Source organism: Cyanistes caeruleus, chromosome 3 (assembly GCF_971803275.1).
Source record: "Cyanistes caeruleus chromosome 3, bCyaCae1.hap1.1, whole genome shotgun sequence".
Classification (NCBI taxonomy): Eukaryota; Metazoa; Chordata; class Aves; order Passeriformes; family Paridae; genus Cyanistes; species Cyanistes caeruleus.
The window spans coordinates 8,688,430-8,702,851 of NC_141703.1; the positions used below are offsets into that span (position 1 = coordinate 8,688,430).

Below are 14,422 nucleotides of genomic sequence, written 5' to 3' on the forward strand. Positions count from 1 at the left end.
CAGATGTTTTGACAGTGTGTTGTGTTATCACTCAGCTCCTCTAAAAACACTTCCCTTTGAAACTAAGTGGAGCTCTGATGTGTTATTTTATCTTTCTTAGGAAAAATTAGGATGTTACTGTAATTAAACTTAGAGTAGTACTGAAAAGTATTTTTATAGGCCTGAAACTGGGTTTCTTGGATATGACTTCTACTTCTTTGTGGTTCTAGAATTCATCCTTGGAAGAAAACTGGGCTGTGAAGAATGAAACAACCCTGTTATTTCTAGTGAAAAATATTTCCTAGAGAGAGGGAGAGAGAAAAAAGAGAGCATTTTAGAGCAAGAAATTTCCAATTCCACATAGAAATAGTCTTTCATTTACTCTTTGGTTGCAGCATTTAGTGTTAATTCTTAGGCAAATGAGGCTTATTTGTTGTTTCTCTCTTAACATATGCTGATAGCAGAAAGCTTTCCAAGAGAGTGAAGGAAGCCAATTTATGGGCATCTCCCCTTCTTTGTTTTGTCTGGATGAAAATTCATTGATTTGAGAACTGATTTTATGTAGTTTTGTGGATCATTCCTGTGGTAGGGGTAAAGCAGAGCTTTACTCCAGCACTTCTAAGGGTTTTCCACAGACTCATTACATAAATTCTGCTCTGTGCCAGCATTTCTGGGCTTTGAGGGGACTTTGGAACTCCGTTAGCATAACGAGTGGAATTTTATTTAGTTTGACTCATTCTGGTTTATAAAGTTTGCTACTAGTGGTTTTGTGAAATTTCAGTATATCCTTGGTATTTATTATAGCACACAAAGAGATTTATATGCAGTACTGAAGAAACATGACAGAAATAGTCCAGAATTAGTTTTTAATAGAAAAAAAAATCCTGCATTAAGGAAAGAAGACAACAGACAATTGCTCAGACCAAAGATCTGTCCATCTTTTTTCTACCAGTGGCTACTGGTCAGTGCCTGGAAAAAAAAAAATAGAATATTAGAGTAGCATAAACATGTGGTGTTACTTTGCTTTGTAATCATTCAGTATAATGAATATATTCAACATTTTCCCTAATTTGTGGTTCAGCAGATACATGTATTGCATTTAACATCCATTTTCTTCACATGAATTTCTTTCAATCAATTTCTAACCTTTTTAGCATGTTTTGGAAAATAATTCTTAGATTTCTTTACACATTGTTCGGAGAAGTAACTCCTCTTTTTATTTGCCTCATTTGATGTCTTTGTATTCTTGTACTAGAAAAAAAGAGCATTTATTCCCTCTTCATTATTTATTCCCTAATGATTGTCACGTGGAAGAACTGTTCAGTTCTGTGGTTTAAGTCTAGCGTTGTTTTCAGTCAAGAGCAGCAGTTGACAGCAACACTGGACATCCTTAAAGTGTTAATAAGCACCTGTGAATTTCTAGGCACCCCCTGCAGCTCATCTCAGAAGTTTGAATCCCCTGCACAGTCCCCCAGACATTCACAGAATTTCAGATGCAGGTATCCAATACCAACACCTCTGGCTCTCAGAGGGGTGGGGTGCAGGTCTGCTGCTGCCTCACACCTCTGGCTAGAGGGGAGGGTGCCTTGGAATATTCTGTACACAGCTCTTCTCTTGTGCCTGCAAAATTCCAGCAGATAAGTTTCTCCATTATATCTGAACATATCAAACCATTTATTCAGGTAGTAGATCCCTTTGCATAATTGATGCTGAATAACAAAAACGTCCTTCTCCAAACTACAAAAAATGTCCAGGTTTCACTCATTATTTTTTGTTCCAGTTTCTTATCTGGATGAGTATGTGGATGTTTTTTAGAATAAGGCCTTTCAGAATTATGCAGGACATGTAGTTTTTATTTCTCTTAGGGTTTTTTCCCTCCTAGCTTTCCTTACCTTTGCACATCTATTAATATAAATTTTAGCTTATTTTCTCCCAAGATGACACTACCTTCTAGATCCTATCTCTCATAAAACATTAAGGATCTGTAAAAAGGACAAAAAAGGGCAAAGTAAATGTGAAAGGGTAATTTTTCATCTAATTTCTAATTATGGAAGTGGCAGTGTTTTTGGTACTGTTGCATTCTAGGAGCAACTGAGCAAATTCTTTGCTTGCACAAATGGTAAACCCACAGTATTGTACTCAGTAAAGTTCTGAGCGTGTTTGGAATCCAGAGTCGCTCACTGAGCTGTACACTTATTTATTCTTATACACTTATTTATATTTTAATGGAGACAGGAGAGGTTAAATTTTTGCATATTGAAGGGATTTTGGAGAGACAACTTTGGCATCAGAAAATTACATTGCAGGGAGCAACCGAGGTTTTATTTTTCTATTGCCAAAAGGAGAAGCAAGTACACTTAATCACTCTTTTTTTTTTTAAGGATTTATGATAGTCCTCGTTGCTTTTTTTACTTGTCAATCTCACACTATAATAATTTAAACAAATATTAATACCATTATCTCAACCCCCCATGCTTAGTTATAAAAATAACTCTTATTAGGACCCTGAAATGTCTAGTGTAAAAATATTTACCACTGTGGTTTTCTTATTTCTCCATCATTGGAGAATGACTCAAAAATTACTCTTTTGGTCTGTGGTGGGTTGCAGGGCATTCTGCTGGAGTGTCCCAGGTTCACTGGCATGGATTTAGAGCCTTGGAATTTGTCATGACTGCCACCTTCATACAGAGTCTCATTTGTGGTTTATGTGAAATGTAAAGTATTTGTGCTGTCATATGGAGAGTGTGAAAGAGAGAAACAAAGGTGGTTCTAAAAAAGAATTTTATGTTAAATAAAGCTTTTATCTGAACCTTTTTTGTAAGGATATAGATCACAGTAATATTGAAGAGTCATATTTCAAATCCCCTGTGTACTAATGTTAGTACAAGAGCCTGTGCTGTTTGACTGGAAAGTGAACAATAAATACCAGCCTAAAAGGAGCTTGTGAGCCACCCTGGCAGAGCCTGGCTTTCTTACAGGAAGTATAAAATACCTCACTTTCATTCTATCCAGCATCTTTCCAGGGCACAAAACTACTTTCATAATTAGAAACACAGCAGCAGAACTGCTGCAAAATTTAACCTCTTTTACAAGGCACTTCATTATCACCTGTGAGGAGAAAAAGAACAAAGCAAACCTGAATGTGTCCTGTATCAAGGGTACAGAAAAGTCAAGCTGTGCTTTAAAGCCAGCCCTGCAGTGGCTGAGGGAGAACTTCCACAAGTGCTGGCATGACGTGGGGAACAATTCCACGGGGAAGATGGTGGCTCTTGCATTACTGAGTTGGTTGTGCCTTGAAAAATCTATGAAATGAGAATGGGCTTAAAGATCTGTGATGGTTGTGGAAAAACTACCACTTTTACATTAGAGTATTTTTAAGTGGGGGCTCTCCCCTGAGACCCAGTCTTGCAGTCTGTGGAGGTTTTAGCAATGACTCATGGACCAGCTCTTTGAGCAATGTACAGAGTCACAGAATCTCAAAAAACCTTCCTGCCTGCTTTGGTGCTTTAGCAAAAATTTGCCTTTACCAGTGTTTTTATCAAAGCACTGAATAAAAACCAGCATGATTAAGGAAGGATTTTAATGAAAAGAACAGGATTTGGGAGAGACATGCAGTACTCTAAGCTATGTGCACAATAAAAGCAGAAAGAAGTGACTGTCCTCATTCACTTGCAAATATGTGGGAGCTGCATGACAAACTCCAGACACTAGAATTTTTTCTATAAGGATTTGGAAAATATGCACAATCTGCATCCAAGTGTGGGCCAATATTCCCAAGTAGTTTCTTTTCTCTGTCTGTTAGCATTAAGAATTCATTTTATACAGCATAATATCTTCCAGAGACACAGTAGGTTTTTCAGATAACACCAACATAATCTGGAGTTGCTCATTATATTTCTTCTGTTTTGGTTAAATACTCAGTAGTTATTTTGGTATGCTATTTCTGAGTGGCTGAATATTAGAAGTTATTTATGTTACTGTGTAAAATACTTCATAAGAGATTTTACTTGATGTAAACAGTCTCTAACTTGTTTTATGGTTTTCACAAAACACCTCAAAAATTCTTTCTTGTTCTATAGAAGTTTTTTTTTCCTCTTTTTGCTTGGAGATTTATATTTTCTATTTGTTCTCCAAAGAAAGAAAACTTTTATGAGAAGGTAACTGTTTTGTATATGAAAGTTGTAGTAGATCTGAGCTATTTCAGATGTTGACTTATCTTGGGGAATAAACAAAAAATATGTTCTGAGCTGCTGGGGGGAGAAACCTTTAGATAACTCTATTTAAATCTGCAGTGAAAAACTGAAAGTACATATACTTTTTCAGAATGTAGTTTTAAATTACAATTTTATACTTTGGTAAGTAGTTCTTTTTATTTGCAGGGGAATGCAGAGATGTATCTTTCTCCAGATACACCTACAGCAGCAAGCTGGCAAACCGCAGAATAATTACACCAAAGCCAACTGAAACAATCTTTAAGAGAGTGCCCTCAAAAATTACTGGCTACTCTGTGTAATAAATGCCAGTGTGCAGTCTCAGGATGACACCTAAAGCCTTGGTTAATAAATGTAATCCGATGAATCCTCTTAATGCAAAGTATGTGCACTGCCAGCCTGTGACAAACGTGCATGGGTCTGTGGAGACTTACAGGTTGTCGTGTTCAGCTTTTAGTAAATAAAATATGTTGTAGCAAAGTATGGGCCAAAAAAAAACCTTAATGGAAAATGAGTCTGTTCAGTCAGTCTCTACCAACATGATTTTCAGCTGTGTATTCACTATTTTATCCCAGGGTGATGCCATCCTGTTGGAGAGCGCTGTTGTGGTAATTAGTCACCACATGCCCAGGGTAATCAGTGTTATCACTACGTGGCAACTGCTACTTCAATGTGTTTTCTTCCATCATATTTACAAGAAGCAAAACTATCTTTGAAGTTCAGTTTTTGACATTTAACAATGGAAACTCCCATCTGGCATAAAACTGGTTTCCAGTGGTTTCACTGCACTGTGTGCCTGAAATTACAAGTGCAGCGTTGCCTCAGTTTTCCAGGATACTCACACAGCAGCAGCATTAAGGGAGTGGAACAAGTATCAGTTATCCATGTTAAGTGCTCTTTACACAAAACTGTTATTAGGAAACCAATGTAAGCTAGCAGAAGCCTAGGTGTTAACTTTTAGACAAGTTATGGTGTCAGGCTCAGCTTTTTACTGGAAATTCTTCTGAGTGTATTTAGCTGAGCTTTTCTGCTCGTGACAATATGTAAGGAAAGCTTAGTTTGGCTGCCTTATTGCTTGTAAGTGGAAGGATAAGCTGCTAAATCTCTCATTTGAGTACGCATGTATTTGAATTTTGTCAGTCTTTAAACTGGACAGCTTTCTTTAATCATTAAAGTGAAAGATATTTCTCTAAGGCTTAGAGTAGCTGAGCTAATAATTAATAGCTACTAAATGAAAGCCAGTTCAAATACCTGATGATAAGTGGCTAACACTGTGTGGACTTGAAGGTGTTAAGCTGTCTTTGGAACTGCTTAGTAAGAAACTACATGTATGAATCTCAGCCTTGCTAACATTTTTGTCAGGCAGTATTTCCAGTCACTTCACATCAGATGCCTTGACACCCTGCTCAGTATCAAGAAAATGTTACATGTTTATCCATCCATGTACGTCCAACCCACAAACAGTAACCTGAGTTTGGTTTTGGGGTTTTTGTCACTCACCTGTATGTAAGATCAGGGTTGGTATTGTTACTGTCCGTGCTCTTCTAGTAAAATGTTAACCCAGTGCATTTTCCGAGCATGGGCAGTTCGGGAGTGACATGGATGTGCAGTAGGTTTTTGGAGGGCAGAATGACAGCTAGCATATGATTCTTCTACCTATTGCTCTTCAGTCCTGCATCAAAGCAAGAAGATAGTCTGTAAAATGTGCTTTGTGTTTGTCTTTACTAGTGCTCCAGAAAGGGAGCACTGCTCAGGTTCATATGAAGCAGTATGCCCATTGTCCAACTTCCTTGGACCCAACACCGTCTACTCAGAGTCTTCTGCTTCATTCCTGCTTGGTGTTTGTACCATTCATTTATCCTGTGGACATGTGAAAGGGCCATGAGAATGCTTTTGGGCATGTCAAGCTAATGAGCTGGGCAGGCAATGGAGAAATCTGTTCCTTAAATGATTAAAAACTCTGCTAAGCAATTGCTGGTTTATGGCTGCTTGGCAGAACACCACACAGGGACAGACATGTAGCTACCTACCTCATTCTCAACTCTCTTTAATAACCTTCTCTGTGGGTTTTTAACAGTTTCCAAGGCAACTGGAAACAGAAACATCTCTGTAAAGCAGAGCTTCCTAGAACTCTCCACTTCAAGTGGTACACATAGCAATTACAGCTTTCTCTTCATCACTGAGTTTTCACCAGATTTTTAAAAGATCTGCAACTAAATTTGTCCCATCATTGGCTTTGAGATTTTCTTCCCTAAAAATATAAAATGGTGGTGGCAAACATTATTTTGACTTCCTGAGGAGATGTGGAAAGATACCATAAGCCTTCCCTTCTGAAATGCTAATTATGAGCAGCCCATCTGCCAGAGCTGTTTCCATAAACTAAGCAGGAGGGTCCACAATGAAACAATTACAGAAATACAGAGAAACCTAGTTTGCAGCTGTTGTTTGAGCAAGGTCTACCATGAGAGATATCGCACCATGTGAGACAGCAGTACAGAAGAGTGAAGTTTTTTCCCTTCTCTCCTGTGGACATAGGACTGCATTTTTATAGAGCATTCAGGAAAGAAATGTCTTTTTTCTCTATTAACATGCCAATAGAAAAGCCAGCTGCAGCCAGTTTAGCAAAAGACAGTTATACCCACTGAATTATACCCACTAAGGCAATACTTTTCCCAAAACCAGTGCAAGTAAGGTCAGTTGTCCCTATAAACTTGAAAACAGCAAATTTATGTTTAAGAATGTCTAGTTATGAAGGTCTGAATTTATAGGAAAACAAGAATAATTGCATGAGAAAAAAAAAGACAGCTCTACAGAAATTGTGTAGTGTGTTAAATCTGCAAGGTTATATTTTCTAGACTACTGTTCTGCTGTACTGATTTATTAGACTAGAGGTACAAAATGTTTAAGGCTGTTTCATAGTAACAACCATGGTTTTGTCCTTGAAGAAACTGGAACCTCAAGCCTAAATGAAACGGGTTTGAAATATTTCACTTGTATGCTGTCTACTACTTTTGACTTTCTGTGTGTGAGCTTGACCTAGACAGTTTCTCTGTGTCTCTGCTTTAGAGGTATTGAAGGTATTCTTTCAGCATTATCTTTATATGAAAAAGGAATTTAGAGTGAAATAAGAAAGTAAACCCCCTAAAGCATGATAAAAGAGAATAATGAAGAGATTATAGGTTTAGATATAATATATGCATATAGCATATACATATAATACATATATATACACATATATATATACTTTAATTAGTAGCCTAGATTCTTAAATTCTTCAGATACAAGTTTGAATGGTCAGGTGATTCATCCTTTAAGGTAAAAGCATATCTGTAGTATGACATTCTCAGATCACTCCCTACCACTGGTAAAATCTCCAAAACACGCCTATTAATGGGCAAGGAGAAGTAAAATTAATAAAACTGTGCTATCAGAGTTATGTTGTAAAATGTGCTATTATAGGAATTGAACAGATGAGGTGACAGCCAGAGGCACCTGTGAAAAGCTGCAGTAATTAAAAAGGGGTCAGTCTGGGAAGTTGTTCAGTTAAACAGGTGGCTTCCTTGGAGTAAAAGGAGTGTCTCTCTCCTCTATCTTTTTTATTTTGAATGAGGAGCATGGCTCAGTTGCTGAAATAATTTCATCTAGTGTGATTTTAGGTGCTGTAGGCTGTTGGCTGAGGTACAGAATGATGCAGGTCTCCATAGGTCCCCTGTCAGGATGTCTCAGATTCCTGGGATATGTGAGTTGGGCTTAGCAAAGGAGTTCTACCAAAGGTCTGTGTTTCAGCTTCTAGAAACATTCACTGGTGGTCTCCGCCTCACCAGCAAGTTACCTTCTAATGACCATGAGAACAGCTGGGAGAAAACAGGCAAAAATCCAAAGGAGTAAGAGAGAATAGGGAAAACCTTAACAAAAGATAGGAGACAACATTTGGAACGAGGTGTAGGAAGGAGTTCAGTGTGAGACTCATTACCAGTCTTCCAAAAGTGTGCAGATACTTCCCACCAGTTACCACCGTGACATTGGCTCCAGGGGAACAGAAATGTTCTCCTTCTGGGAGAACAGGGATGTGCCTTCACTTGATTTGACCTTGGAAACCCTTGGTTTAGGCCCTTATATATCTGCAATGAGAAGGAGAATGTTTCTTATTTAAATATTGTATTTTATGCTGTTATAAGTACATACTGGCATAATAATGACAGTCTGATTGAGGGAAGTTCATTTTTCTACACATTTTACAAAAATAACATTTGTTCTTTTAAATATTTATTTCATAATGTCCTTGGCCATTTTATTTTTACTATATTGGAGTTTTATCTTAGGCTGAAAATAACTTAAATTCAAATTATAATGTTTTTATTGAGTCACATGAGTCAAAGAATTGTATTTGACATTTCTTCATTAATTCTCTTGAGAAATAGATTTGAATTTTTTTTTTCAGTTTTGGAATTACTATGACCTGTGTCAATTATATAATGTGTCAAACATTTAAAAGAGATATTTTCTTTCCAAAAAGAAGTTGTTTTCATTGCTTTTCCTTTAAGGAGGCACATGTTGGCAAAACATAAGTCAGCTGCACTACTAATGTTCTCTGGAGGTCAGTTTTAAAAAAATATATTAAAATTAGCATACTTTGATTGAGGTCTCCTTGTCTATTCTATTCTTATTCTATCTACTCCTTAGAACATTCCCTTTTGAGTTTTCTCATTCTTAGTCAAATTCTTAGTCAAATGTGTGATGAACTGGTGTTGGATGATGATCATGATTATTGTACAGCCTGAGTTTCAAAATTATGTTTTGGCAATTCTGTCCAAGGAACAAAACTTGTCTGGAGATGAAGAAATAGATGATGATGATGAGGAAGAAGAAGAAACAGAAGAAGAAGAAGAAAAAGAAGGAGAAGAAGAAGAAAAAGAAGGAGAAGAAGAAGAAACAGAAGAAGAAAAAGAAGAAGAAGAAAAAGAAGAAGAAGAAACAGAAGAAGAAGAAGAAGAAGAAGAAGAAAAAGAAGAAGAAGAAGAAGAAACAGTGAAAGGAAAAGAAGAAACAGAAGGAGATAAAGCAAAAGAAGGAACAGAGAAAGAAGAGGAAAAAAAAGGAAAAGAAAAGGATCGTAAACCACCTGAGGGAGAGACAAGCAGTAGTAGTAGCACTTTGGAAACTGGAGAGGTAAAGGCCTATTAAGTTACTGATCTCTAAAAGAATTTGGTTCTATAACTAACTTCAGTTTGATATGTGTGTAGCTATCCTATAAATGCAAAGCAGTTGTTTGGGGTGGCTTTGGTAGAGGGAGAAGCACATGTAGGTGTTAAGTTAAACATCTTTTTTTTAAACAATTCTGAAAGAGGTTTTTGGTTTGTTTGTTTGTTTGTTTTTTTTTGTCTGTAGACAGAGGAAACTACTCAGAAAGAGCCCATCGTTCAGCAGGGTAAGAATACAACTCCTAAGAACTGGACATTCTAAAGACAGATAAAAGTTTTGTAAACAATATTATAAAAATACTGGACAACACAGTTCTTGTTCATAGTTAGTAAAGCAGTTGTTGAGAGGTAATGAAATTTGAGTGGCAAACCCCCATTATTAATTGTTAATGATTTGAAAGAAATAAATACTTTTCTCAGTTACATTCTGGAGGAAGTCCACAAGAAGGACTTTGTCTTAGCAAGACTGCATCCTGCTAAGAGCAGTTCTGGTTGTGCAGTGCCAAAGTCATTGTAATTTTATTATCTCTCAGGCAACTTCTTTAGGTGCCCTGTGCCCCACTTCAATCAAAAAGCTTCTCAGAATTCTTTCCCCATCTTTTTCAGCTGACATTTCCTCATTCCATTCATAAAGAGATTATTTTAGGTGAAATGTGATAATTGTTGAACACTGCTCAGGATCATGAAGGTGTAAGTAAAGAATCTCCTTGCAGTTTTGATGGCAGTTTATGAGAATGTATTCCCTTAGAAAAGCTGGGGAACATGAAGTTGGGTGCCCTGTATGTGTAGGACTTCTTTTATTTTAGAAATTTTGCAATAATCTAGAGTGGTTCTCTTGAAAAAAAATAACAAGTGTGGTATAAAACAGACCACAGCCATTATAATGAAGAAGCTATGCCATTTATTTTCAATATTATAATGAAAATAGCTTGTGCAGAAGGGATGCTTAAATATTTTTCCATTACCCAGACGATCTGGAAGTTTTGATATTAAGTTTGAAATTGATATGATTCATACAGGGAGTATAGGAAAATTTAAACACAGGAACATCAAATGAGATGGAAAATCTTTCCTTTCCCAGAATTGAATTTATTCTATGGAATAAAACTCATGCTGAACTGTAACTCCTGTCCTAAAAGTCAGCTTTACCAATTAGAATATACTTGCAAGTAAGTGTGCAAGACATTGTCTCCTGTCAGCAAGAGGAAACTGTGAGTGTCAAGTAAAAATATTTTATATATTGTCACTGCCATTAGTGTTCTGTTCTTAAAAATTGAGCATCTGGAGAGTAATATCAGGACATTACATGGAGAGATTAAAAGACAAAAATAGTCTATTCAGGCTGGGCATCAAGTTTTATTGAATATTCTGATTGATTTTAAGTTTTATTTAGTGACCTTTACTTCAAAAATAATCTGAAGAGAATTTTTTTCTTCCTTTCTGTGATATTTTTCTGATTTGCATAAATCAGAAAAAAGTTAATATAAACATTCGTATTATTGTAGAGGAGGAAAGCACTGACAATCACACTGTGAAGAATTCGTCAGAGAACACTGATGACCAAAAAACTGGAGGAATTGTGGGGAGAATAAAGGTTTGTGGCCTGATGGTTCTTCCTAGCTTTGCCAGTAACCAAGAAGCCAGTGGGCAGTTACCAAAGCAAACACATCAACTGGCATGAACTGCATAATTAAATTGCTGAGAAACCTATTCCTTCTGTTTAAGACTTGATTTTATTTTTTGATAAAATAACTTGAAGTTGTCAAAATAATAGAAATTAGTTAAAACCCTTTATGACCTCTTCATGGATGGCATGTCCCTGAAAGAGAGATTGTTTATCACATCACATACTGGTGAGGTGAAAACTTAGGACTTCATGCCTGTGGGACATTATCTATAAAGATTTCCCCCCCATTTGTCTCTGAAAGCAGCAGCTGAGCTCATTGATCTTGCATTTATTTGCAACATGCACTGATTTTGTGATCATAGATATCTCTCTAGATAGGTGTATGAGCATGTTGAGGAGTACCTGATATGGAATTTCTTACAGGTTTTAGGATCCAGAGGCTTCTGCAGAGGCTGCTGAGTTTCCTCCTGAGTTGACCAAAGACCCTAAGCATCAGTTAACTGACACGTGTGTGATCTCACTGAGCACAATCACTGTCACTAAAGGCAGTACACATCTTTATCAGGAGCATAGTAAGCACTTACTGCTCTGGGGCTTTATTTTTGGACCTTGCCTCAGGCTCTTATTTGAAAGAAACCCAAATAAATGCAGCACTTACAGCATTTTGTACAAACTGTACGATGTGTAATTTGATAAAATGCAACCACTTTAACTTTTCTGATTTCCATGTGCTATTTTACAACATTTCAAATATTGCAAATGTTTCTGGTTAACATTTTTTAGTCATTTTGTTTGGAAAAAAAAATCATTTTACCAAGGAGAAATCTGCCAACCTCATTTAATTTTGGTATATACAAAGGGGTTTGTGGGGTTTTTTTAAATCTTGAATTTCACTGCTGTTTCTGTCATATTCTTTACCTGTTTTTTTCACTTCAGTTTTCCCTGTTCAAGAGAAAACCACTGACAAGCCAGAAGATTGAATGTAGTGGAAAGGAAGACAGCCCTGAAAAGCCATTGCAGAGTGAAGAAAAAGAAAAGGAAGATTTATCTGGTGAAGACAGTAAGGATGAAAATCAGAATCATACACCAGAGAATTCCAGTGAAACTGCAACTAACCAGAACAGAAGGGTGAAAGTTAATACATGTATATTGCTGTAACACTGTTACAATATATGAGAATGTGACAGTCTTAAAGCACATAAGTGCAATTTTTACTTGAAAACATTTCAAGTTATGACTTGAGATGTTGATGGCTGCTTTTGTTTTTATTGATTTGATTGCTGTAATTTTAAATAGGCAGATGATTTTTTTGGTATTTATTGGTAATTTTAATAGTTCAAAATGATGTGCTTATCAGCACTTTGCTGGAGTTTGGTGGCCTTACCTGTTGATGTTCTAAAGCAAAATATGGGTTTTTTAAATGTGAAAATCAAATACAGGAATTTTATGGATTTTTGCTAAATAAGTTTATTGTTTCTGTCTACAGAGTACCACTTCCAGCATGATACTCTTGCAAAATTATAATATTTGATGTAAGATATTATTTGGTTTAACAACCTAGTTAAGAATATTGAAGGTACTCACTTACTTGGAAGTATCCATGTTTCTTTCTGTTTTGACATAGAAAAAATAGCAGTAAAACTTTCAAGTTAACTTGTAGGCCATTACTGAAGACGTTACTTGAGTATGTGCCTAATTTCATGCATGGCAGCACACCCAGTGGAAATAGTGTAAGTATAGAAATACCCTGCCAAACTGTGACAGGGAGAAAGCTTTTATTTCTGAGAGGTGCTGAAAACCTTTGCTCCTGCTGAAATTGGCATGAGCTGATGGGCCTCTCCTCACTGAATCAGGCCCAGTAAAAACTGGACACTCTCACTCTTGCATCACTTGGATTCTAATCATGTATTCTCTGAACATCCACACCTTAATGAGTCTCCAGTGAAGCTTTTCTTACAGCAAAATAATGCAGCCAGAGGTACTGTGACTTCAGTATGACAAATTGATCTTTATGGGATAAATATTCATGTTTTTCTCAGGCAGAGTCGCTTTTCTTCAGATGGCCACTTAGCAGGAGGAGCCAGAAATCAGTACAAATAAAACTGGTTAACACCACTGTAGCATTAAGAAGCAGGAATTCTTTATTCAGCAGATGCTCAAGGGGATATCTCCTCCAAAATAATGTGCAGGCTGAGTACAGAAAAAGCTCCTGTTTATAAATTATATTTCACATACACAGTCATTGATTTTCCCATAGTAAGCATACACGTGATAAATAATTTCTGTGAAATCATTAATATATTTTCCCTTCCCTTTACATGCATTCTTCTGTCCTGGAGGTCTCTTTGCTGGTCCCTGGTGGTTGGTGACCCCAGAGTCATCCCTAACCACACAGGGAACTGGTAAAAGGTGGGACAACTGGGCTGGTCGCTTTCCAGTTCTCCCTTCATTTTTTCCTAGTTTCAAAGTTGCTTAAATTTTACATAATAGGTCAGAAGTGTCCAGAGTTGATTTCATCCAGAGTTGGTTCACCTGAATGCTTTGTCCTTATAAGTATAGCAGGTGCCCAGATTCTTTCACAGGGCCTCCTCTGCTACCATAATCATCATACTAAAAAGCTGGATGCTTGGGTCATTCTTTGCCAGAGTTAATTAGGTTCCTTTTGTGTCTTTTGTTTTCCTTTGGGCTACTCCTGGGTTCTGCAGTGAACCTTACATGAGGGGTTTTCTCCTCCATTATATTTATCTATTTTCTTATTTTTCTGAATGCCACATGTGGTTTCTGTTCTACTTGGAGTGAAGTGGAAAAGGAGAAATAAAGTAAATGGCTCTCTCATTAATTTAAATAAATTTAATTATTTTTTTAAGGGGAGGTCAGTGAGAAATTTTTACTGTAATGACAATTTCTTTTTTTAAAGGTGAACAAATCTAGTGAGAAATAGTACTTTAAAATGGGAATTACCCTCTAATCTAACACTACAGAAGTTTATGCAATGGACTGTAAACTGCTGTATGTCTGATCAGTTTCAGGGATAGGTACATTTATCTTGTTCACACACTATGCTCAACAAGAAGCAGGAACATATTAACCCATTCCAATGTCTTTTTTACATGTCTTCATTTTTAATAAAAAAGATTAAACAAATAAAACAATTTACATGTGTACGTGTATTAACTTATAGGGTGTTTTAACAAGTTCACCAGGTTTATGACAAAAATTAGAAGACTTTTTATTACTGAAATATTTTCATGAACTGATGAGTAGCAAAAAAAATCTAGAAACATTTATAGTACATCTTTCTCTGTTTTCTTCTTACTTTCCCAAAGATTAAATGTATCAGCTTAAGCTGATATTTTTCATTTTTATAGTCCTGCCATACAACTGAGATTGTGCTTTAGAACTGT

At 36.5% G+C, this 14,422-nt stretch overlaps 1 protein-coding gene across 1 annotated transcript; it reads left to right on the forward strand.

The window, feature by feature from the left end:
• Positions 1 to 8,866: 8,866 nt before the first annotated feature.
• Positions 8,867 to 14,167, forward strand: LOC147653932 (uncharacterized). Its single transcript, XM_086879755.1, has 4 exons — positions 8,867 to 9,359; positions 9,579 to 9,618; positions 10,897 to 10,985; positions 11,955 to 14,167. Exons 1-4 carry the CDS (start codon positions 8,928 to 8,930, stop codon positions 12,174 to 12,176), a joined length of 783 nt encoding a protein of 260 aa, XP_086735881.1. The 5' UTR covers positions 8,867 to 8,927; the 3' UTR covers positions 12,177 to 14,167.
• The last annotated feature ends 255 nt before the right edge of the window (positions 14,168 to 14,422 follow it).